The following is a 24,027-nucleotide window of genomic DNA, read 5'->3' on the forward strand; positions in this document are numbered from 1 at the left end:
ATTAAATAATCATATTGAGATGGGGAAAATAAGGATGTTGGTGATAAAGGGAGTACAGTTGTCTAAATGAAGACCATCGGACAGCTGTCCTTATTATTTATTTGAAACAAAACATTAATACATTTAAAATAAATCTGCTCTTATTAGCTTGATGTGGTAGTGGTGGATGACTCTCTATTGAAAAAGACAGTAGAATATTTTCCCAGGTCCATAAGGAAAGTATATCCACTACATGTTATTCCAGACAACATGATGCTGCTTCGAATGTGTTTTCCTCATTAAAGACAGAGGGTAAAGTCAGAAGTGAAACATGATTAAAATCTGATAAAGCATGAGATACCCTAAGGAGACTGAGAGAGAATCTGATGACAGGAAAAGTATACTTTAATTATTTAGACTTCCAGGGTTTTTTTTTTATTAATAGTAAATATACAAGTATGGATACTTTGTGTCTTATTGGAGTTAATCACTTGAGTTTATCCTTTCCCAAATAAATATATGTGGCTTGGTGGGGGCTTCTTGGGGATTATTTGATTCAGTGGTCATGTTGGGTGTATTACCTGTTCAAGTTATTTTTCTGTTTGTGAAATGAATTTTGATAATTCATAGGATTTTTCTCTTTTTCTTTTGCTCTTAGTTTGTGTAGTACCTGAAATCTAATGCATTTCTGTGGTGATCTCAAGGTTTTGGTCAGCTTTCTGTGCAGCCAGTTCTTCCTTCATGGTGGTGGGTCAACAGTGGTTGGTGATTATTTTCAGTCTTTGCTATGTAATTATTTTTCACTGTTATTTTGGCTTAACTAACTGCAAGGTGCCTTGCTCTTGATATTTGGACATATTTTTACTTCAGTTCCAAATAACTTGCGATTGGTTTATAAGATTGAGTTCTCTTCTCCCCCGGCCCCATTTTCTCCTTTTTATTTTCTTTCCATATGGGTGTGTGGTGGTGATACTTTGTGTATATTTGTGTGCATCTGGGTACACACCTAAAAGCGTAAAGAGTGAGGCTTATGTCAAATTTATTTTTTAAAGTCATTTTTAGAAAGTGTCTTCAATTTCTTACGGAAAACACAGCTCCTGTAAGCAGTTATGTTTTATCTCATTGATGTTACCACCAAGTTCTGTTTGCAAGGAAAAATAGTACTGAGACTTCAGCTGTAAAAGAAGTGTCTTTTATATGTTTGCCTTTTACATTCATATGGAATGAGGGTCTAATTAGTTGGCATACTATATTACAACACTGAATCTGAGTTTTTCCATATTAGTAGGTACATATTTAAATCTGATTTTATTTGTTAGGTACTACTTGGTTTATTTGACGCATCCTTTAGAAAGAGCATTGAATGTATTAAATTTTAAGGAAAATGAAAAATTTGGAGCTATGTGTTTTCCTTTCTTTATGTGGTTGTGCTGAGACCTCCTTTGCTGAAATAGAGTAAAGTGGTGCTCTTTATAACAAAATAAGCCTCATGTCAACAAGGGCATGGAACTGAATATAGAGCTGGCATGTTTTGGAGATAATGGACTCTTCCGCCTTAATTTCAAATGTGCTCTGCATTTCATTCTTTTTCTGCATGCTTTGATTCTCGTTAATGCTTTCAAAAAAATATAAAGCAGTCCTCCTTTAGAAAGTGATAAGTGGTTAAAATTTGGAAGTGCTTCCTATGTTTGAACAATTGGGCAGAATAATGGACCATTCTATTTCTGGCAGATAACTTTCAACCAGTTTAATCTAAACCTACTCCCTGTTCGAGTCTTCAGCATTTTTTTTGCTGGTATCTTTTAAATGACGCCATTATTAGAGTGAATGATTTGGCATATCAGTAGCTTAGAATAATCAGGTATTTAAAATTTCACATTTTGAGAAACAATTCATGTATTGTAAACCCACAAATCATTTGTAAGCAACAACAGAAACAAAACAGTGTTTAGAAAATCTTGCATTGATAGGGGAGAACATAAACCTAATTTAGTTTTCTAAATTTTTAGAGACCATAACTTGAGGGTTGTGATTTTTGTGAGCTAGGTCTGGTGAACAAATTGTATTTCAGTTAAAAGAAAGATGATTTTGTTATAAAAAAGCCTTCCAAGTTTGTTTTGAAAAATTATTTTAATTTCTTTACAGTTTCCCTAAGGGATAAAGGTGAAGATTAATGTTTTGGTTGAGTTAGAAAGATAACACTTATTAAAAATGTATTTTTGCACATATTTTATATTTGGGGTGGCATTTTCCTTTGTAGTTATTTTAAATATGTGCTACCCTTTCTGCCATGTCACCAGACTTTGATTTGCTTTCTTTCTACTGGAGGACTCTGATCACTTCTAACCAAGAACTGCATGTATGCATGTTTCAGTCTTAGAATTCTATAGGCCTTTTCTATAGCACTGTGATAAAAGGTGCCTAATATGCTTACTAAACTACTTCTTGGAGAAGGGTGTATCATCTCATCACATTATCTGTACCTGTTGAATTTCATTTTGAGATCTTGTGAACTTTAATTATTAAGGAGCGATGATTCTCTATTGTTAATTGGGAACATTGATGTAAAATTACATGGCCTCTGAAGGTAGATTTTTTATTTTTAGTGCTCTGTCTGAATTTTGTTCCCTGGGTTTCAGTTCTGTGAAATCTCATAATTTAAGGAAGAATTTTCACAGTTTTCCTTTTCCATACATACTTTTGTCCTTATGTAGAATTCTTTTTTCAAATATTTGAAGTAAGTAGATTATGAATATTTTTTTCTTCTGATTAAAACCCCTAATAACATTTCTGCTTTTAGTGTTAGTAACAACATCAGGGACAGATACAGAGTGTCTGGCTTTCTGAGAAATTTATTCTTTAATTCACTTAACTGAGTCAGATTACTTACATGTATTTCCATATTGGTATTTTTCATTACATGTAACTTTGTGGATTTCCCCCACTTTGTTATTCTTGAATGTTACCATTGCATGGAGTAGATGTTGTTAACTACTCATAGCAGCAGTGCATGCTAGTGACATTACCTTTCACCTTTATTATCTCTTACACATCCATTTTCTCCTATTCCTATTGACTAACTGTGCTCCCCTCCCACTCCCCAACCATCCAGGCTCTCTGCTGCCAGTGACTGCTGTCAACGTGGTGGAAACCAGTGGAACACAAGGGCCTTGCCCCCACCCCAGACCGCACATAGAAACTACACTGACTTTGTTCATGAGCACAATGTGAAGAATGCAGGAATCCGTCATGATGTTCATTTTCCTGGCCAGGGAGCCATGACTGAGATATGAGTGTTGAGCCTGTTAGGCATTGGGACTCTTTGTCATGCAAGTTGATGGTATACATTATCTGGTGTTTATGGGAGAATTTATAGTGGAGTCACTAGTTGTTTAGTGCTGTTTGTAATTGAATTCTTCCATGAAAGGGGCAAGGAATCTTAAGAAGCCATATGCCGTCAATGATAATGATTAATTTTTTGTATTGAAAAGAATATGTATACCATTGTGATTTTGGAAAGGTTTTCATGATTTTAGTATGTGAACACATCCCCCAGACTGTATCTAAGGAGAAAGTTTGTGTTTGTGAACAAGGTGCCCATTATTCCCCCACCACATGCCATCCAGAGAGATCGAGGTTAAAAGAATCGTACACACTAAAAACACACTGGAAGCATGTCCAGGCATGATATATCAGCCTTTTGAGATATTTATTAAAAACTTGTTCTTATACACTATTTTAATATGTCTAAAGTGACACATGCCTTAATTTAAGTGCCTAAGATTTGAATTAATGTAATTTTAAATTACAAACACTTTTACTTTTTAATAAACACAAATATTTTAACTTACCAAAAAGTTTAGAGATCACATTAATAATCTGGCTCATGTATAGAGAAATCTGAGTGGTTACTTTTGAATAGTTAACTGGTTAACCATTCAGTGGTTAACTGAATGGTTACATTACTACTGAATGGTTATATAAAATGGAAAACGTATTTACTTTGTCTTTTCATTTTACTGGCTTTTCTCTTTCATCTCATACACCTGACAGATTACCCAGGTTTGCAACAGTCTCATAATCTGATACTGTACAACCTTTAAAATAAAATTCTGAAGCCAAAACCATATGATTTTTAGATTGTATTACTATTTTTGATCCTTTTTGAACTTTAGAATTTCAAGCTCCTTAGTTTAATTAATAGAGGCATATTAGCTGGAAAAAGTCCATTTCTGATAGGAAAACATGTAAGGGAAGCATTTCTTCTGTCTTTTTTTAGTTTTCTTTTAGATTTTAGAAAAATTTTCAAACTTAAACTATGTATATAGAAATTTATAGATGTTTTGTATTTCGACGAGTTTATAATGCTTCCAGATAATGAAGCTTCATTATAAGCAGCTTAACTCATTTAATGCATCCTGCTCACATAGAGGTTGGTTTTATGTCTCAAATCCTTCCTGCCAGACAAAGATTAAGGTTTCAGAGGGCTTAATACTGGACTATTGGTTTAATACTGAGTGGTCTGTTGCAGTTTGTCCATAGAAGACCTAAATAAGCAGAACTTACTAATACTTAAAGAACAAAATTTGTTGGCAGGTTTCAATCTGAGTTCAGTATAATTATGTATAAGGGGATGGCCACTCAAAGTATTTAGCGCATCCTCTAAATAGAAATAGATCTGTATCTTAAATAGCCCGGCTCCCATCTTTATAAGCCCATCTTCGTTTAGTGAGCTTAAAAATGGCCACTAATGTATGGCCCTTATAATTGTTTTGGACTTTACTAGCTTAGATGATAATTGCTAAGTATTGTCATTGCTGATTTTTTTTCTTAAAAGAGAGGAATTTGGATCGTAACATTTTAAATACAGAAGCTCTGGGTTCAAGAAAAGATTTCATGGTATGTATATCATTAAAAAAAAGTACTGTTTCTATAGTAGAAGCCAAAGAGGCACAATGAATAACAAGCTTTCCTGGTCTTTTAGAAAGCTGTAAGGTTTGACTTCACTCACTTTGAAATTATTCTTAATCTGCAGGACAGATGCTGATATAATGCCCCATATATATCTTAGCAGATTGTAATAGAAGAGTAAGGGCTTCAGTTCATATTGAAAGTAGCCATTTCTATAGAATTTGAATTAATCAGTACTGTTACATTTAAGGGAAGATTCACATCATGGTTTTTCTTTTGTTGAAAACCTTGTGGTAAAGAATTCATTTGTGAATTCCTGATGAGAGAAACTGGATTGGATGGGTGTTAGGGATGGAGGCAGCGATAGGGGTGAGGAAAGTAAAGGGCTAAGGCTGGATGGTAGTAAAATTAAACTTATCTATTTTATAAAAGTTGCCATATGCTTCAGAATTTCTTATCAAATATGGCACATACTTGTTCTTTCTACTGATATTTGCAAGATGGATATATATGTTGTTTCCAGAGCTATCAGGTATTTATAAGTAGCTCAATCTAAATTAAATAAATTGTCACCAACCTATTTACACTCTGCATTTTATTATGCCTAAAGGGTCAGTGATGATAAATTCGGAATTAGAGAAGTAATACCCTCCAGAAGCGCCTTACTGGGTCACCGTCCTTTTGATCAAAGGGTGTCAGCAGCACAGAACTTAAGTATTATGTCATTTAATTTATAGTGCTTTGGGTAATTTTATTTAACATAATTAATTTTAACATCCTGAATTAGGTTGGTTTTATTTTGACTGTTTTTACAGTCAAGGAAACTTGTAGAACCACAGCAAAGCTAGTGACCTTCACACTTTCATGCATGAACATAAATGAGCTCATAAGATCATTGTCTCTTTTTGTTGAATTTCAAAGGCATTTACCTATCTTGGGGTAAGACCTAATGTTTCTGACCTTGATAGGATAATCATAGATAATATACTTTTAAATGAGTTTGCAGAGAAAAATAAATTTTATTTGTGCTGCTATGTATATAATATGTCTATTTTGAAAAGCACCTAGTATACAAACACTAATATTGTAATACCAGTATAATTCAAATCATCTTTTTTTTGGAGGGGAGTTTATTTAAAGTGTTGGACAAAAATATGTTATTTGTAACACTTGGTTGGGTCTTTTTTTTTTTAATTTCTTTTTGTTGTTGTTCACTGTTCAAAAGGTACATCACCAAGTTGGATCTTTTTATTCACCAATGTAAACTGAACAAGTTCGACGATGGTTGTCCCCTATTAGTGCATCATGCCCCAATGATGGGAGCTATAGTTGTTTGAGCCATGGTACTGTCTTTGGTCAGGGCACATTCTTCATTTCTAAACCATAGTTCGTTGCTTTGAGAGGCTGTTATTTTAGTGTTAGTCTTTGAATATTGGTTTGAAAATAATACAGTTACTATTTTTTATGGTTGGTATTAGGACCATTATTTGTTTTGCTAAAACAAAATCATCTTTTTTCAATAACATTTTATCTCTTTCCCACCACATACTTCCTTCCTGAATTTTAATATGTATTATACCACATCAGTTATATTCTTGCTTTCCAGGATTGTTGTGAATGCTTGCATGTGAGATGCTTTTACATAAGGGCTAGGATTTGGAGATACTTCTGTGGTGGGGAAACAGCTTTCTTTCCTTCCTTCTTCATGCCTGCCTCTTCCCTTGCCCCCATGTATAAAATGTGATTTGTCAGCTCCTTTCTAGATATTATGAATCATGTGAATTTAGATATGGTAGTCTTCCTCTACCCCCCCCCCCTTTTGCAGAACATAAAAATTTCTCATCCTCTGTTCATAAAAATGTTTACTTTAGTCACATGAAAACATTGTGAGAATGGAATCTTGTTCCATTAACGTTAGGCTTGGCGGTGTAGAAATTAGGACATGAAGCATGTCACTTTCAGTGTAAAATATGTCAGGGAGCTTAATTTCTTTCATCAATTCTGGACAATTGCTAATGTAGTAATACACTTTAGTTGCTTTGAGCACCTTGGGCTGGTGAGAAGGGACATACATGGTATCTTTGTTAAAGAATGAGTGACGAGAAGAGAAAATTTAAAAAAAATTGGTGAAAGGAAAATAACTTTGGCTTTTTTATTGATATTTTTATACTGAAGTAGAAAAACAATTGTTCCTGTTCTTCCTGAAGGAATTGTTCTCACATTTTTTTTATTATTAGATAATTACCTAAGCTTTTGTGTTACAAGCTGTGGCCTCAGTAGAGATGGTGGTGCTTGAGTGAACGTTTTACATTTTGTTCCTGACAGCTGGCCAGCATTGTGTTTATATTGGCATGGAAAAGAGATACCTGACTCAGAGAATAATGTTTTCCAAGGATTGTGACTAAAGACTTCCTTAATGGTATAATAATGTACCTCCTCATAAAAACAGGTTCAACAGCTGTAGCTAATTTTTTGTAGTTGAAGGAAGTTTCATTTGTTTTTTTTTGTTTTTTTTTTTGAGACGGAGTCTGGCTCTGTCGCCCGGGCTGGAGTGCAGTGGCCGGATCTCAGCTCACTACAAGCTCCGTCTCCCGGGTTTACGCCATTCTCCTGCCTCAGCCTCCCGAGTAGCTGGGACTACAGGCGCCCGCCACCTTGCCCGGCTAGTTTTTTGTATTTTTTAGTAGAGACGGGGTTTCACCGTGTTAGCCAGGATGGTCTGGATCTCCTGACCTCGTGATCCGCCCGTCTCGGCCTCCCAAAGTGCTGGGATTACAGGCTTGAGCCACCGCGCCCGGCTCATTTGTTTTGTTTTTAACTACTTGTAATAAAGAATTGAGATCCAGTGTTTAAGACTTGTAAGAAATTGCAGATTCCGTAATGAAGCTCACATCTACAGACACGACTAATTATTGATGATAATAAATGCAAAATATTTTGAATTATTAGGGGTAGAGTTAAAAGAATGAAAAATAAGAGGCTATGATAATAGGAGGATGATTGCTGGCTTGATTTACCTCGTGAAACTAGTTAGAGGAGTATTCAGATAAATTGTGGAAAACATTAGAGGATGCAAAATACCATTGGAATTCATACCCATTAATAGAGAAGAATTTCTTATTACAAAACTATATTTGTAGCCCCGCCAATAGCTTCAGGAATTATTTAATTATAAACTCTGTAGAAGTTTGGAGATAAGACCTGTGTTTAATAACTTGCATTAAATCTTTCTGGGGACGTCATCAGCAAAACTCTTGGATAATTAGAAAAACCTGGGAAGATTTGGGTTCTCTGGAATATCCAAGTTATCACTTTGAAATTTCACAATCATGTTGGAGTAATAACATTAAAATATTTGAGTAGTAAAGGCATTGAGTATCAGTGTGAGTGATCCACATTTGGTAAGGAGGTCTGGGGCATTTGTTGCAGTGAGAGAGTTCAGGAGTCTTATATTGGTACCTCTTTTTTTGATTCATCTCATTTGTTGAACACCTACCAGAGTACCTCATTGGGTCTTCTTTATACACAGCCACTTGTAATTTTACCTTTCCATATACTCTTGAATTTCTTGGCCTTCTCCCTGTTGTATGCATCTGGTAAAATCCAACTCTGTACACTCTACATATAAATGGTGAATGCGAAATACACACAAATTGTTGAATGGTCTTTCAATTTTGACCACTAAACTCAAGTGAGCCTTCAATGCTCCCTGATATCATATTATATTTCCTTAATCTATTTGTTCTCCTACAATGCTGGGCTGACTTTCTCCTCTTTCAAACCACTTCCTCTCTTCCTACTCTATGTTCTCAGCTGATGACCTTGCTTCCTACTTTATTGAAAACATAAGCAATTAGAAGAGGTCTTCTCTATACTCCCACCATTTTATCAATGAACTTACTTGCATTTGGGAATATGTTCCTTGCTTTCTCTGCTGTTAGCTAGGTGAGCCATCCATATTCTATTTAAGGCCCAGGTCCTCACGAGTCACTTAGATCCTCACCCCAAGTTACTCAGGACCTTCATTTGAGCAGTCCTCCCTTCTGTTCTACTGCATCAGTTTTCCCTTTCTGCTGGAATAATCTCATCAGAACAAAAACTTCCTAAGATAGCTCACATCATTTAAAAAAGAACTGTCCCTTCAATCTACCTCTTTTGGCTATTCCTCCATTTTTTTGTTTCACTGGTAGCAAAACTCTGCGTTGTAAGAATTGTCTATACTTGCTATCTCTTCTTTCTCGGAATCTCTTGAACCCATTCTAATCAAACATTGTCCCTGACACAAAGCACTGGGTATGATTGTGCAGGTTGCACACTATACAGGAGTGCCACATTTAGGAGAATGATGTTCACATAACTTATGGCAGTGATTTTCCAGCAGATGGCACCAAGTGTCTTGTTGCAAAAAGATTAGTGTATTTGACAATTTTACAAGAGATGGAAGTGTCTTTTAAGAGGAGCATTGTTTTAATCCATATCAAGGCTCTGCCTTGGGCTAATAGTGTTATGCTACTACTCCACCAAAATAGCTTTATTAGGTCACAAATGACCTCCATATTTCTAATCCCACAGTCCATCTTATAGTCAGCTTAAATAGCATTCGTAACAGTCGCTCACTTCTTCATGAAATTGTCATCACCTAGCTTAGAGATGCCACTGTTTTTTATTGTCTTCTAACCTCCCTTTAACAAGCCATCGTCTTCTAACAAGCCATGGTTTTTAATACCCTTTGCTAATTCCTACTTATCTCTCCAGCCCCAACCTCTGTTTAAGGAACTTTTCTATAACAATTCATTCCCTTTGTAATATCATCCAGCATTACGGTTTTAAATGCTATCCATGCACACTGGCAATTTCCGAGTTTATATCATCAACCTGGGCTTTTAAATTTCCGGACTTATATATCCAACTGCCTATTTGACATCTCTACTTAGGCATCTAATATAGGCAGAAATTCCCACACCCCTCCTGCCCTACCTTCCCCTAATTTTTTTTTTTTTTGAGGCGGAGTCTCGCTCTGTTGCCGAGGCTGGAGTGCAATGATGCAATCTCTGCTTACTCCTGCCTCTGCCTCCTGGGTTTCAGCAATTCTTCAGCCTCAGCCTCCCGAGTAGCTGGGACTACTGGAGTGCGCCACCACGCCCAGCTAATTTTTGTATTTTTAGTAGAAACGGTGTTTCACCATGTTGGCCAGGCTGGTCTCGAACTCCTGATTGTTCGAGTGATCCGCCCACCTTGGCCTCCCAAAGTGCTGGGATTACAGGTGTGAGCCACCGCACCCGGCCCCCTATTGTTAACATTCCACATACATTCCATAACTTGTACCAATGTTAATTTCTTAGGTTTTGTTTCTTAGTTTTGACAAAACATTGTCAAAACAAAACCTAAGAAGAAACAAACAAAACTGGACCTTAACTCAGGTTTCACTGTCTTTCCACACATTTTCCAAGATCTGACCCAAGATCCCACATTACATTTAGTCCCCTTCAGTCTGTGACAGCCATTCCATGTCTTTCATGGTTAGCCAGATGCCCTGTGGAATGTTCCTTGATTTGAGTTTGTGTGGTATTTTCACATGATTAGTTTGAGGCCATGGATTTGGGAGAAAATACTGCAGAGGTGATGATATCGGGCATCCCGAATTTAGTATGTTCAAAATTGGACAACGTATATCTCCTGACCCCCGCAGTTTTTCCCATCTGTGTGGTTTTTGTAGCTTCGTAAGTGGCAGTTCTCTCTTCCGTGTTGCTAAGCGCATCTTGGGCTCTACTCTAGACCTACTGAATCAGAAACACTGGAGGTGAGGTCCAACAATCTGTTCCACATGCCCTCCTGGAGATTCTGATGCATACTGAAGTTTGAGAAGCACTGACTTAGACCAGTGCACCTTATAGTCATCTTGACTCCTCTTTGTCTCATACTCCAGATGTCTTTCAGAATCAGCAAATTCTGTCAGTTCTGTCTTGAAAATGTATCCAGGTCTACTGCTTGTTACCATCTTTACTGCTCCCATCCTGTTTCCATTTTCTGTCAGCCCCGCCCTCTTTTTTTTTTTTTTTTTTGGAGACGGAGTCTCGCTCTATCGCCCAGGCTGGAGTTCAGTGGCACCACCTCGGCTCACTGCAAGCTCTGCCTCCTGGGTTCACGTCATTCTTCTGCCTCAGCCTCCTGATTAGCTGGGACTACAGGTGCCCGCCACCACGCCCGGCTAATTTTTTGTATTTTTAGTAGAGATGGGGTTTCATCGTATTAGTCAGGATGGTCTTGATCTCCTGACCTCGTGATCCGCCCGCCTCGGCCTCCCAAAGTGCTGGGATTACAGGCGTGAGCCACCGCACCCGGCCAGCCCTGCCCTCTTACCTGGCCTCCTGGCCATTGCCCTTGCTCCTCTGCTGTCTGATACTCCTTTCAGCAGCTGTAGTGATAAAAGCAGATCATGTCGTTTCTCTGCTTACACCTTCCAGTGTCCTTGTCTCAGAGTAAAACCTCAGATCCTCACATTGATAGAAACATGCTTTTCCCTCCCTTTATCTTCTATCAGTCCTGACCTTGCTTACATCCCATCTTCTTACACTTGCTCAAACATACCAAGCATGTTCTCTCAGGGTCTTTGTACTTTTACCGCTTCCTGATTATTCCTCCTTTGAATCTCTTATGGTTCATTCAGGCACCATCAGGTTTCTTATTGGAGAAGCCTTTCCTGACCACTCTGAAATAATCATGTTCCCCACCCCCTGCCCAGTCTTATTTTTATTTCCTGTCTGCCTTACCCTGCTTTATTTTTTCTCACTCCTTTCATCTTAGTATGTGTTTGTCATCGCTACACAGACAGTCCCTTAGGATGATTCTTAGGATTTTTGAACTTTATGATGGGTTTATCAGAGCGCCAAGTGCGTTTTTGACGTATGATGGGTTTCTCAAGACATAACCCTATTGGGTAAGTCAGAGTATCTGTATTTTTCAACAGAATGTATGCTCCATTAAGGGAGAGCATTTATTTTGTTTCCTTCTGTATCCTCATACACTCCATATGTTGTATTTGATTGAATGAATGAATACCAAGCATGGCTTGGCACACCTGGTGTTGCAGAAATAGTCAAAATACTGTTCTTGGCTTCAAGAAATTTATACTCAAACTGTGGAGATAAACAGTTTTACAAACAACTGATAAAGTGCTAAATCCAGCAAGCAAGAAGAGTATAAGTGGTTGAAGTTAAGAAATCTTGGCATTTGCATCAGGTTTCCAGTGAAACAGAATCAGGAGCTTTGAATGAATAAATCATTACCGGCCCAGAGACCTATAGGAAAAGAAAATTCTAAAGTAGCTAAGTGCAAGGTGTAGTCCAGGAATGATAAATCAGGTTTGAGTAAAGAGTATAGAATTTATGGGAAGGTGTAGTGATAATGATAGCTAATACTTGAGTGCTTCTGTGCCAGACATTGTTCTGGAGGTACAGCCCTAAGTATTTGCTCTAGCAAAGCATCTTCACTTAATCCTTATGAGGATCTGTAAGGTATTCAGGCTAATGAAGAAACAAAGGCACAGAACAATGAGGCTGGGCTTCAAACTCAGACAGCTTAGACCTAGAACCCAGCCTTGGCTACTGCACTGCCTCCATAACTCTGTTAAGGTTGTTGGGGTCCAGATTGTAGAGAGTAAAAAGGAATGTAATAATAATTCTATTTTAGGAGGCAATGTGAAGAATGAATTCCAATTGGTGGAAGACTGGATTATATTATAAAAATATGCTGCCTCTATTCTATGTAGTTGTTAAAGAATCAGGTCAGTTTTCATGTACTGTTACGAGAGGATATCAGTGACACGCTGTTGAGTTTAAAACTTGAGTTGTTAAGTGTCTGAGGTTTGTTCCCATTTTTGTAAAAGCAACCAAATCATGTATATATTAGGAAGTGCACACACACAAGAACCTAGATGGGTAAATAGGCTTTCAGAGAATGGGGGTGAAGGCAACATTGCTTTTCTTAGCTATCCTTCACAACTATAACAATAAATTACTCCAAAGTATGGAAGAAGACAAGAAAACCTGCTTCAGTTTACACAGGTAAGTGTCCATGAAAAGTAAGGAAATGGGTAGAAGAATGTCTTTACATATTTATACATTCTTGAGAGATGGGTATGAACTAAGACATTACCAAAGCCACAGATTAAAAATACTATGTATAACTACATTTAAAAATTTTAAGTGTATAATTCAGTAGGTTTAGTTTATTCACAAAGATGTACAACCATCACCACTATTTAATTCCATAACATTTTTATCCCCAAAAGAAACCTCTTTCCTATTAGCAGTTACTCTCAATTATTCCTTCCTACTAGCCCCTGGCAAATACTAATTTACTTTGTGTTTCTATAGATTTGCCCATTCTGGAAATTTCCTAAAAGTAGAATCATATAACGGGTGTTCTTTTATGTCTGATTTTCACTTAGTATAGGATTTTCAAGGTGCATCTGTTTTAGCATGTATCAGTACTTGATACCTTTTAAAGGCTTAATAATATTCCCTTGTATGATGCCCAGTGTTTTATTTATCCATTGTCAGTTGATAGATATTTGAGTTTCTGCTTTTTGTGAATAATGCTATGAACATTCATGTGTAGGTTTTTGTATGAACATGTTCTCAGTTGTCATGGTTATAGCCATAGGAGTGAAATTATTGGATCATATAGTAACTCTATTTTTGACCTGTTGAGGAACTGCGAAATTGTTTTTCAGAGTGGCCACACCGTGTGGGTTCCAGTTTTTCCACATCTTCACCAACACCTACTATTACCTGTCTTTTTTATTATAGCCATCCTAGTTGTGAAGTAGTGTATTGTGAAGCTGGATGATGTTGGTATATTTTGATCTGCTTATTGACTTTTTGCTTATCTTCTTTAGAGAAGTATCTACAGACAGTATCCAACTTAATGGCTTGACTTAAGATTTTTCAACTTATGGTGTGAAACTGTTGTAATTTTGACATAATGTTAAAATTTGAATTTTGATCTTTTCCTAGGCTGTAATATGTGATACATAAGATATTGAAACTTTGTTTAAAAATGGGCTTTGTGTTAGATGATTTTGTCACACTGCAGGCTGATGTAAGTGTTCTGAGCACGATTAATGTAGGCTCGGGTAAGCTTTAACATTCTGTAGGTTTGCTGTGTTAAGTGCATCTTCCATTTACAACATTATCAGGATGTGACCCCACCGTCAGTTGAAGAGCACCTGTATTTCATTTTTTTGCCCATTTAAAATTTTTGATTATTTGTCCTTTTATTATTGAGTTGTGAGAGTTCTTTATATATTTAAAATACAAGTCCATTATCAGATACATACTTTTGAAAACTTTTTTATTCTGTGCATTATGGTCTGTTTTGGAGAATGTTCCATTTGTACTTGAGATGAGTGTATATTCTGTTAGTGGAGCATTCTGTATATGCCTGTTCAGTCTTTGATTTATAATATTGTTCGTCTTCTATTTATTTATTGATCAGAAGATAAACCTATCTAGTTTTTCTGCTCATAAAGTGAAAGAACTATTGTTGTCTGTCTCTAAACTTCTGATTTAGCTTTATGTATTTGAGGACTCTGGTTTTAGTTACATGTATGTTTATAATTGTAATATTTTCTTGATGATTTTCCTTTTGTCATTATAAAATGTCCTTCTTTGCTTTAGCAAGAATTTTTATCTTATAGTTTCTTTTACTTGATAGTAGTGTAGCCACTTCATCCGTTTTTTCGTTAGTGTTTGGGTAGTATACTTTTTTCCTTTTTATCTCGGTCTTTTTGTGTGTTAGAATCTCAAGTGTATCCCTTGTAGACAGCATACAGTTGGATCATGTTTTTTAATTCATTTTGCCAATCTCTGTCTTTTAATTGGACAGTTTAACATTTACATTTAATATAATTACTGATAAGGAAGGACTTACGCCATTTCATTTGTTTTTGTATGTCATGTCTTTTTTTGTTTCTCACTTCCTCCATTACTGCCTTTTGTGTTAAGTAGCTATGTTCTGGTGTACCATTTCCATTCTTTTTTCTTTCTCTTACTATTTTATTTATTTATTTTTTGAGATGGAGTCTCACTCTGTCACCCAACCTGGAGTGCAGTGGCGCAATCTCGGCTCATTGCAACCTCTGCCTCCCGGATTCAAGCGATTCTCCTGCCTCAGCCTTCTGAGTAGCTGAGATTACAGGTGCCCGCCACCGTGCCCTGCTAATTTTTTAAAAATTTTTAGTAGAGATGGGGTTTCACCACATTGGTCAGGCTGGTCTTGAACTCCTGACCTCGTAATCCACCCGCCTCGGCCTCCCAAAGTGCTGGGATTACAGACATGAGCCATCGCACCTGGCCCTCTCTTACTATATTAAAACATTGTTTTCTTAGTGGTTACCTTGGGGATTACAATTAACATTTTATGTTATGTTGTGATCTGATGTTATGTGATATGTTATTTTTGAGACAAGAGTCTTGCACTGTCACCGAGGCTGGAGTGCAGTGGCATAATCTCAACTCACTGCAACCTCTGCCTCCCAGGTTCAAACAATTCTCATACCTCATCCTCCTAAGTAGCTGGGATTATAGGAATGCACCACCACACTCAGCTAATTTTTTGTATTTTTAGTAGAGACAGTGTTTTGCCATGTTAGTCATGCTGGTCTTGAACTTCTGGCCTCGAGTGACCTGCCTGCCTCAGTCTCCCAAAGTGCTGGGATTAAAGGTATGAGCCATACTCCCCAGCCTACAATTAACATTTTAATTTAAAACAATCTAGTCTGGATTAATACCAATTTAATGTCTGTAGTACATGTAAACTTTGCTTCTATAGAGCTTTGTCTCCCACTTCGTGCTGTTTTTCTCATACAAAATATGTCTCTGTGTCTTGTATGCCCATCAACATAGATTTAAAATTTAGAAGGAACATTTTTCCAGTATTCCCATCATTTCATCTAGCTTTCACAGTGATTCTGCAGTGTGCTTTCCTTTTCCTATATGATTGAAGGAGGTAATTCAGTCTTCCGCACCAATCTGGTTCTTTCCCTCAAATTTAGGAAAATTAGGGAAAGCCTTATACTGGAAACTTAAAAATGAAGAAAACAATGTTTCTTGCCAAAAGAAGGACAATTTTCTTAAAAGTAATGATGAATGGTTTTTTGTTTTGTTTTGTTTTTTGAGGTAGGGTCTTGCTCGCTCTTGCAGTCTGGAGTACAGTGGTTTGATCATGGCTCACTGCAGCCTCAATCTCCTAGGCTCAAGTAATCTTCTCACTTCAGCCTCCCAAGTAGCTAGGACTATAGGGACATGCTACCACACCTGACTAATTTTTTTATTTTTTTATTTTTTTATTTTTTGTAAGATACAGTCTCCTATGTTGCTCAGGCTAGTCTTGAACTCCTGAGCTCAAGTGATCCTCCCACCTCTGCTTCTCCAAGTGTTGGGATTATAGGCATGAGCCACTACGTCTGGCCTAAATATAGTAAGTCTTTATGCTACTACTGAAAAAAGAATGAATGTCAAAATAGACTAGTGTATTTGTGAAAACGTACCAACTGGGAATTTGCATAATATAATAAAAATCCAAAAAGATTTTTCTCTTTAAAGCTTCTACTAGAAAAGAATAAAAACATCTTGGATGTTACCCTTGAAAATATTTTTCATTTGCACTTAATTTTAAAAATTTATCATGAAATAAATACATATATTATATATAGAAAAGTCTATAAAACATACAGTTCCAGTTTGAGTATCTTTCTTCAGGTTAAGAAATAGAAATTACCACTTCTTTAGAAGTTCTTCTGGTCTCTTAATCCAAATTCATGCCAACACTCTTAACTCCAAGTGAGTTCCCAGGGTTCACTGCCTTCCCCAATTCTTTATTCCTAGCTCCCTTCTTCCCTGCAAGAAACCTGGCTTCTATTTGGATAATATGTGCTAAACAGTTTCAGAATTGCTATACCCATGCCACTGTCAACAACAAATCTAAGTGACATTTAGTATTTCTTCATGGTTCTCCTTTTTAGACTGAGAGTATATAGTTGAAGTATTGCACTTAAAATTTACTTGGATTCGTTCCCTTTCCCCCTCGGTGTGATTATGGTATTTATTTGGTTGTAGATGAATTTTAATTTTTCTAGATATTGCCTGACTCTCCTTCACTGAGGATTCTACATTCGACTAGCAGAGTAGGAGAGTGCTCATACCTCTCATAGCATCACCAACAAAGGATCAAGAAAGACTGGGATTTTTGCCAATCTGAAAAACAAGACATGGTATCTTAAGTGTTTTTTTCCCTTAGAGCTTTATTGAGGTACACTTGATGCAATAAAGTGCATCTGTTTAAAGTGTTTTGAATTTGGACACACACCCATGAAACCAACACCATACTCAAGATTCATGATGAATATGTTCGATGTAGTTTTCATTTAAATCCCTCTCAGTAGTATATTTGTATGTTTAGGAGCCATTTGCATTTTTTCCATAAATTGCTTGTTCTTATCTATAGTCCCCCTGCCCCCTCCCCATTTTTAAACAAGGCTGTTGGCCTTTGTCTTCTCTATTTTTAAGAAGCGTTTTTATGGATAATTGGGATATTAACTCTCTGTATTTAAGCTGCAAAAATATGTTTTCAGTTTTTCACTTTCTACTTTGCTGTTAGTACTTTTGCTATGCAAAAGTTCTAAAAGTTTTTATATAGGTAGATTGATCCATTTTTTTCTTTAATAGCTTCTGGAATTTAATAGAGTTTTCCTCATTGCTACATTTTAGAGGAATTCAGCTATCCTTGCCTCCAGCACGGTATGGGTTAATTTTCTTACATTTGAGTCTCAGACCCATTTTGAATCTTTAAGATAGGATTAATGAAATCTAATTTTGTTATTTTCCAGATGGCTTTCCAATTATGTCAACCCCACTTTTCAAGAAATTCATCGTGGTGCTGAGGCAACTGTGTGTCCACATAGAAAAGAATAAAATTGTTCCCCCGTCTCAGACCTACATTTATTTATTTATTTATTTATTTATTATTCATTCATTCATTCATTCATTCATTCATTCATTCTTTAACTTTTATTTTAAGTTCAGGGGTACATGTGCAGGATGTGCAGCTTTGTTTATATAAGTAAACGTGTGCCATGGTGTTTTGCTGCCCAGATCATCCCGTCACCTGGGTATTAAGCCCAGCATCCATTAGCTATTCTTCCTGATGCTTTCCCTCCCCAACACCCCCGACAGGCCCCAGTGTGTGTTGTTCCCCCTCCCTTGTGTACATGTGTTTGCATCATTCAACTCCCACTTATAAGTGAGAACGTTTGCTTTTCTGTTCCTACATTAGTTTAATGGCTTCCAGTTCTATCCATGTCCCCGCAAAGGACATGATCTCATTCCTTTTTATGACTGCATAGTATTCCATGGTGTAAATGTACAACATTTTCTTTATCCAGTCTGTCATTTATGGGCATTTAGGTTGATTCCATGTCTTAGGTGCATAGTGCTGCAATGGACATATGCATGCATGTATTTCTGCAATGGAAAGATACTCTTTTGGGTATATGCCCAGTAATGGGGTTGGTGGGTCAAATGGTATTTCTGCCTCTAGGTCTTTGAGGAATTGCCACACTGTCTTCCACAATGCCTGAACTAATTTACGTTCCCACCAATGGTGTAAAACATTCCTTTTTCTCCCCAACCTCACCAGCATCTGTTGTTTTTTGACTTTTTAATAATAGCCTCTCTCCCTGGTGTGAGATGGTATCTCATTGTGGTTTTGATTTGCATTTCTCTAATGATCAGTGATGTTGAGTTTTTTTTATGTTTGTTGGCCACATGTATGTCTTTTGAGAAGTGTCTGTTCATGTCCTTTGCCCACTTTTTAATTTTTTTTTTTTTCTTATAAACTTGTTTAAGTTCCTTATAGTCTCTGGATATTACCTTTGTCAGATGGATAGACTGCAGAAATCTTCTCCCATTCTGTAAGTTGTCTGCTCATTCTGCTGACTGTTGTTGTTGTTGTATAGAAGCTCTCTAATTAGATCCCATTTGTCAATTTTTGCTTTTGTTGCAGTTGCTTTTGGCATTTTCATCATGAAATCTTTGCCCATGCCTACGTCCTGAATGGTATTGCCTAGATTTTCTTCTAGGGTTTTTATAGTTTTGGGTTTTACATTTGAGTCTTTAATCCGTCTTGAGTTAATTTTTGTATATGGTATAAGGAAAGGTACAGTTTCAGTTTTCTGCTATAGCTAGCCAGTTATCCCAGCACCATTTATGAAATATGGAGTCTTCTTTTTTTAAATTTTTGAACACATGCCAAAGATTTATTTGGTTAATTAAGGCGAGAACCAGCAAGGTGGTGTAACCAATCCAAAGGAGAATTTGAAAACACACATAAATATAGGTGATCAGAAAAACCTGCAATGAATTTACAAAGAGATGAAAACAAGTCAGCATCCACAATAGCATAATCAAATACATGTCTATTTGAGACAATTAGTTTGCATTTCTGTGGGCAAAATCACTTGCATGATTTTCAGCTCAATATAATTTACATAATAAATTATATTAAGCTCAAAGACAATAAAAAGCTGAGAAAACTCAGAAGAGTATGCTAGATGAGTACGCATTTTTAAATTTTAAAATCTTTCATAATTTTTCCTTTAGGATTCCATCTACAGTGACTATTTGACCAGTTTAGAGTATAAATAAATAAGCTCCACTGGGTTTATTATAACCTCTCATCTTGGATTTTTGAGGAAAAGAAAAACTTCAATTGTCTGAGGTGAATATGATGAAAATATGTGGCAGGGTGCCGGGCCCAGTGGCTCACACCTGTAATCCCAGCACTTTGGGAGGCTGAGATGGGTGGATCACCTGAGGTCAGCAGTTCGAGACCAGCCTGGCCAACATGGTGAAACCCCATCTCTACTGAAAATATAAATAAAATTAGCCAGGTGTGGTGGCACGTGCCTGTAGTCCCAGCTACATGGGAGGCTGAGGCAGGAGAATCACTTAGGAGGTGGAGGTTGCAGTGAGCTGAGATCACGCCACTGCACTCCAGCCTGGGTGACAGAGCGACACTCCATCTCCAAAAAAAAGAAAGAGAGAAAGAGAGAGAGAAAGAAAGAAAATATGTGAGCAAGTAGAAGCAGTTACCAAAAGTTTTCTAAAATGGAACATACACCCTCGGATTGTTTAATTCTAATCACAATTGATGTGGACATAGACATGTAAACAGGTGCTTTAAAAAAAAAAAACAACTCTCATTAATAAAACTAGTATAAAGAAAGAAAGAAGGTGACCATCTAGGCTGTGACACCTGGAAACGCAAAAAATCCCAAAAAGGTCTTCGTATGGTATTGTTTGGGGTTAAAGATTAAAAAAATAAGGGGATCGAGGACTGTAAGTTTTGAAAAACTGCAAGTGGAGATGGGAAAGAAACTTCCAACTTTTTCTTCTTATTGCTCCTTCAATTAAAATTATTTTAGGCCAGGCGTAGTGGCTTACGCCTGCAATCCCAGCACCCTGGGAGGCCGAGGCGGGCGGCTCACCTGAAGTCAGGAGCTCGAGACCAGCCCGGCCAACATGGCGAAACCCCATCTCCACTAAAAATACAAAAAGTTAGCCGGAAGTGGTGGCTGGCACCTGCAATCCCAGCCACTTGGGAGGATGAGGCAGAAGAATCGACCAAACCTGGGAGGCAGAGGCCACAGTGAGCCAAGATTGTGCCACTGCACTCCAGCCTGGAAAATAAGAGCAAAACTCCATCGAAAATAAAACTCCGTCTAAAACATCTGTCCAATTGAAATGGTAAAGCCATTGAAAGGACTCTACTATGGTCTAAAAGTTTGTGCTGCACCCTTTCCCTCCAAAATTTATATGTATATATATATTTTTTATTATACTTTTAAGTTCTAGGGTACATGTGCACAACGTGCAGGTTTGATACATAGGTATACGTGTGCCATGTTGGTTTGCTGCACCCATCAACTCGTCATTTACATTAGGTATTTCTCCTAATGCTGTCCCTCCCCCAGCCCCCCACCCCCACAACGGGTCCCGGTGTGTGATGTTCCCTGCCTTGTGTCCAGGTGTCTTCATTGTTCAATTCCCATCTGTGAGTAAGAACATGCAGTGTTTGGTTTTCTGCCCTTGTGATAGTTTGCTGAGAATGATGGTTTCCAGCTTCATCCATGTCCCTGCAAAGGACATGAACTCATCCTTTTTTATGGTGGCTTAGTATTCCATGGTGTATATGTGCCACCTTTTCTTAATCCAGTCTGTCATTGATGGACATTTGGGTTAGTTCTAAGTCTTCGCTATTGTGAATAGGGCTGCAATATACGTGTGCATGTATCTTTATGGTAGCATGATTTATAATCCTTTGGGTATATACCCAGTAATGGGATCTCTGGGTCAAATGGTGTTTCTAGTTCTAGATCCTTGAGGAATCGCCACACTGTCTTCCACAATGGTTGGGCTTATTTACACTCCCACCAACAGTATAAAAGCGTTCCTATTTCTGCACATCCTCTCCAGCATCTGTTGTTTCCTGACTTTTTAATGATTGCCATTCTAACTGGCGTGAGATGGTATCTCATTGTGGTTTTGATTTGCATTTCTCTGATGACCAGTGATGATGAGCATTTTTTCACGTGTCTGTTGGCTGCATAAATGTCTTGTTTTGAGAAGTGTCTGTTCATATCCTTTGCCCACTTTTTGATGGGGTTGTTTGCTTTTTTCTTGTAAATTTGTTTGAGTTCTTTGTAGATTCTGGATATTAGCCTTTTGTCAGATGGGTAGATTGCAAAAATTTTCTCCCATTGTGTAGGTTGCCTTTTCACTCTGATGGTAGTGTCTTTTGCCATGCAGAAGCTCTTTTGTTTAATTAGGTCGCATTTGTCTATTTTGGCTTTTGTTGCCATTGGTTTTGGTGTTTTAGTCATGAAGTCCTTTCCCATGCCTATGTCCTGAATGGTATTGCCTAGATTTTCTTCTAGAGTTTTTATGGTTTTAGGTCTAATATTTAAGTCTTTAATCCATCTTGAATTACATTTTGTATATGGTGTAAGAAGGGATCCAGTTTCAGCTTTCTACATATGGCTAGCCAGTTTTCCCAGCACCATTTATTAAATAGGGAATCCTTTCCTCATTTCTTGTTTTTGTCAGGTTTGTCAAAGATCAGATGTGTTTATGCGTGGTGTTATTTCTGAGGCCTCTGTTCTGTTGCATTGGTCTATATATCTGTTTTGGAACCAGTACCATGCTGTTTTGGTTACTGTAGCCTTGTAGTATAGTTTGAAGTCAGGTAGCGTGATGCCTCCAGCTTTGTTCTTTTTGTTTAGGATTGTCTTGGCAATGTGGGCTCTTTTTTGGTTCCATATGAACTTTAAAGTAGTTTTTTTCCAATTCTGTGAAGAAAGTCATTGGTAGCTTGACAGGGATGGCATTGAATCTATAAATTACCTTGGACAGTATGGCCATTTTCACGATATTGATTCTTCCTATCCATGAGCATGGAATGTTCTTCCATTTGTTTGTGTCCTCTTTTATTTCATTGAGCAGTGGTTTGTAGTTCTCCTTGAAGAGGTCCTTCACATCCCTTTTAAGTTGGATTCCCAGGTATTTTATTCTCTTTGTAGCAATTGTGAATGGGAGTTCACTCGTTTGTCTCTCTGTCTGTTATTGGTGTATAGGAATGCTTGTGATATTTGCACATTGATTTTGTATCCTGAGACTTTGCTGAAGTTGCTTATCAGCTTAAGGAGACTTTGGGCTGAGACGATGGGGTTTTCTAAATATACAATCATGTCATCTGCAAACAGGAACAATTTGACTCCTCTTTTCCTAATTGAATACCTTTCTTTCTCTTGCTTGATTGCCCTGGCCAGAACTTCCAGCACTATGTTGAACAGGAGTGATGAGAGAGGGCATCCCTTTCTTGTGCTGGTTTTCAAAGGGAATGCTTCCAGTTTTTACCCATTTAGTATGATATTGGCTGTGGGTTTGTTATAAATAGCTCTTATTATTTTGAGATACGTTCTATCAATACCTAGTATATTGAGAGTTTTTAGCATGAAGGGCTGTTGAATTTTATCGAAGGCCTTTTCTGCATCAATTTCAGAGCCTGTTATTGGTCTATTCAGAGATTCAGCTTCTTCCTGCTATAGTCTTGGGAGGGTGTATGTGTCCAGGAATTTATCCGTTTCTTCTGGATTTTCTAGTTTATTTGTGTAGAGGTGTTTATAGTATTCTCTGATGGTAATTTATATTTCTGTAGGATCGGTGGCAATATCCCCTTTATCTTTTTTTTTTTTTTTTTGAGACAGGGTCTTGCTCTATCGCCCAGGCAATGTCCTAATTTCAGCTCACTGCAAGCTCTGCCACCCGAGTTCACGCCATTCTCCTGGCGCAGCCTCCCAAGTAGCTGGGACTATAGGCTCCCGCCAGCACGCCTGGCTAATTTTTTTATATTTTTAGTAGAGACGGGGTTTCACTGTGTTAGCCAGGATAGTCTTGATCTCCTGACTTTCTGATCTGCCTGCCTTGGCCTCCCAAAGTGCTGGGATTACAGGCGTGAGCCCCTGTGCCTGGCCCCCTTTATCATTTTTTATTGCATCTGTTTGATTCTTCTCTCTTTTCTTTATTAGTCTTGCTAGAGGTCTGTCAATTTTGTTGATCTTTTCTAAAAAAAAGCTCCTGGATTCATTAATTTTTGAAGGGTTTTTTGTGTGTCTATCTCTTTCAGTTCTCCTCTGATCTCAGTTATTTCTTGCCTTCTGCTAGCTTTTGAATTTGTTTGCTCTTGCTTCTCTAGTTCTTTTAATTGTGATGTTAGGGTGTCGATTTTAGATCTTTCCTGCCTTCTCTTGTGGGCATTTAGTGTTATAAATTTCCCTCTACACACTGCTTTAAATGTGTCCCAGAGATTCTGGTATGTTATGTCTTTGTTCTCATTGGTTTCAAAGAACATCTTTATTTCTGCCTTCATTTTGTTATTTACCCAGTAGTCTTCAGGAGCAGGTTGTTCAGCTTCCATGTAGTTGTGCGGTTTTGAGTGAATTTCTTAATCCTGAGTTCTAATTTGATTGCACTGTGGTCTGAGAGACAGTTTATTGTGATTTCTGTTCTTTCACATTTG

At 37.4% G+C, this 24,027-nt stretch overlaps 1 protein-coding gene across 4 annotated transcripts in view; it reads left to right on the forward strand.

The window, feature by feature from the left end:
- EPB41L5 (erythrocyte membrane protein band 4.1 like 5) overlaps nt 1-24,027 on the forward strand; it is a 169,135-nt gene that overhangs the window by 77,051 nt on the left and 68,057 nt on the right. The window contains exon 17 of one of the 4 annotated variants that reach the window (XM_050752708.1): nt 3,092-5,920. The exons of the other annotated variants lie outside the window; for them this stretch is intronic. Coding sequence (XP_050608665.1) covers nt 3,092-3,272 — 181 coding nt within the window. The 3' untranslated portion in view covers nt 3,273-5,920. Of the gene's footprint in view, nt 1-3,091; nt 5,921-24,027 lie in introns of those variants that run through there. 4 annotated transcript variants of the gene reach the window in all.

Source organism: Macaca thibetana, chromosome 12, assembly GCF_024542745.1.
Source record: "Macaca thibetana thibetana isolate TM-01 chromosome 12, ASM2454274v1, whole genome shotgun sequence".
NCBI lineage: Eukaryota > Metazoa > Chordata > Mammalia > Primates > Cercopithecidae > Macaca > Macaca thibetana.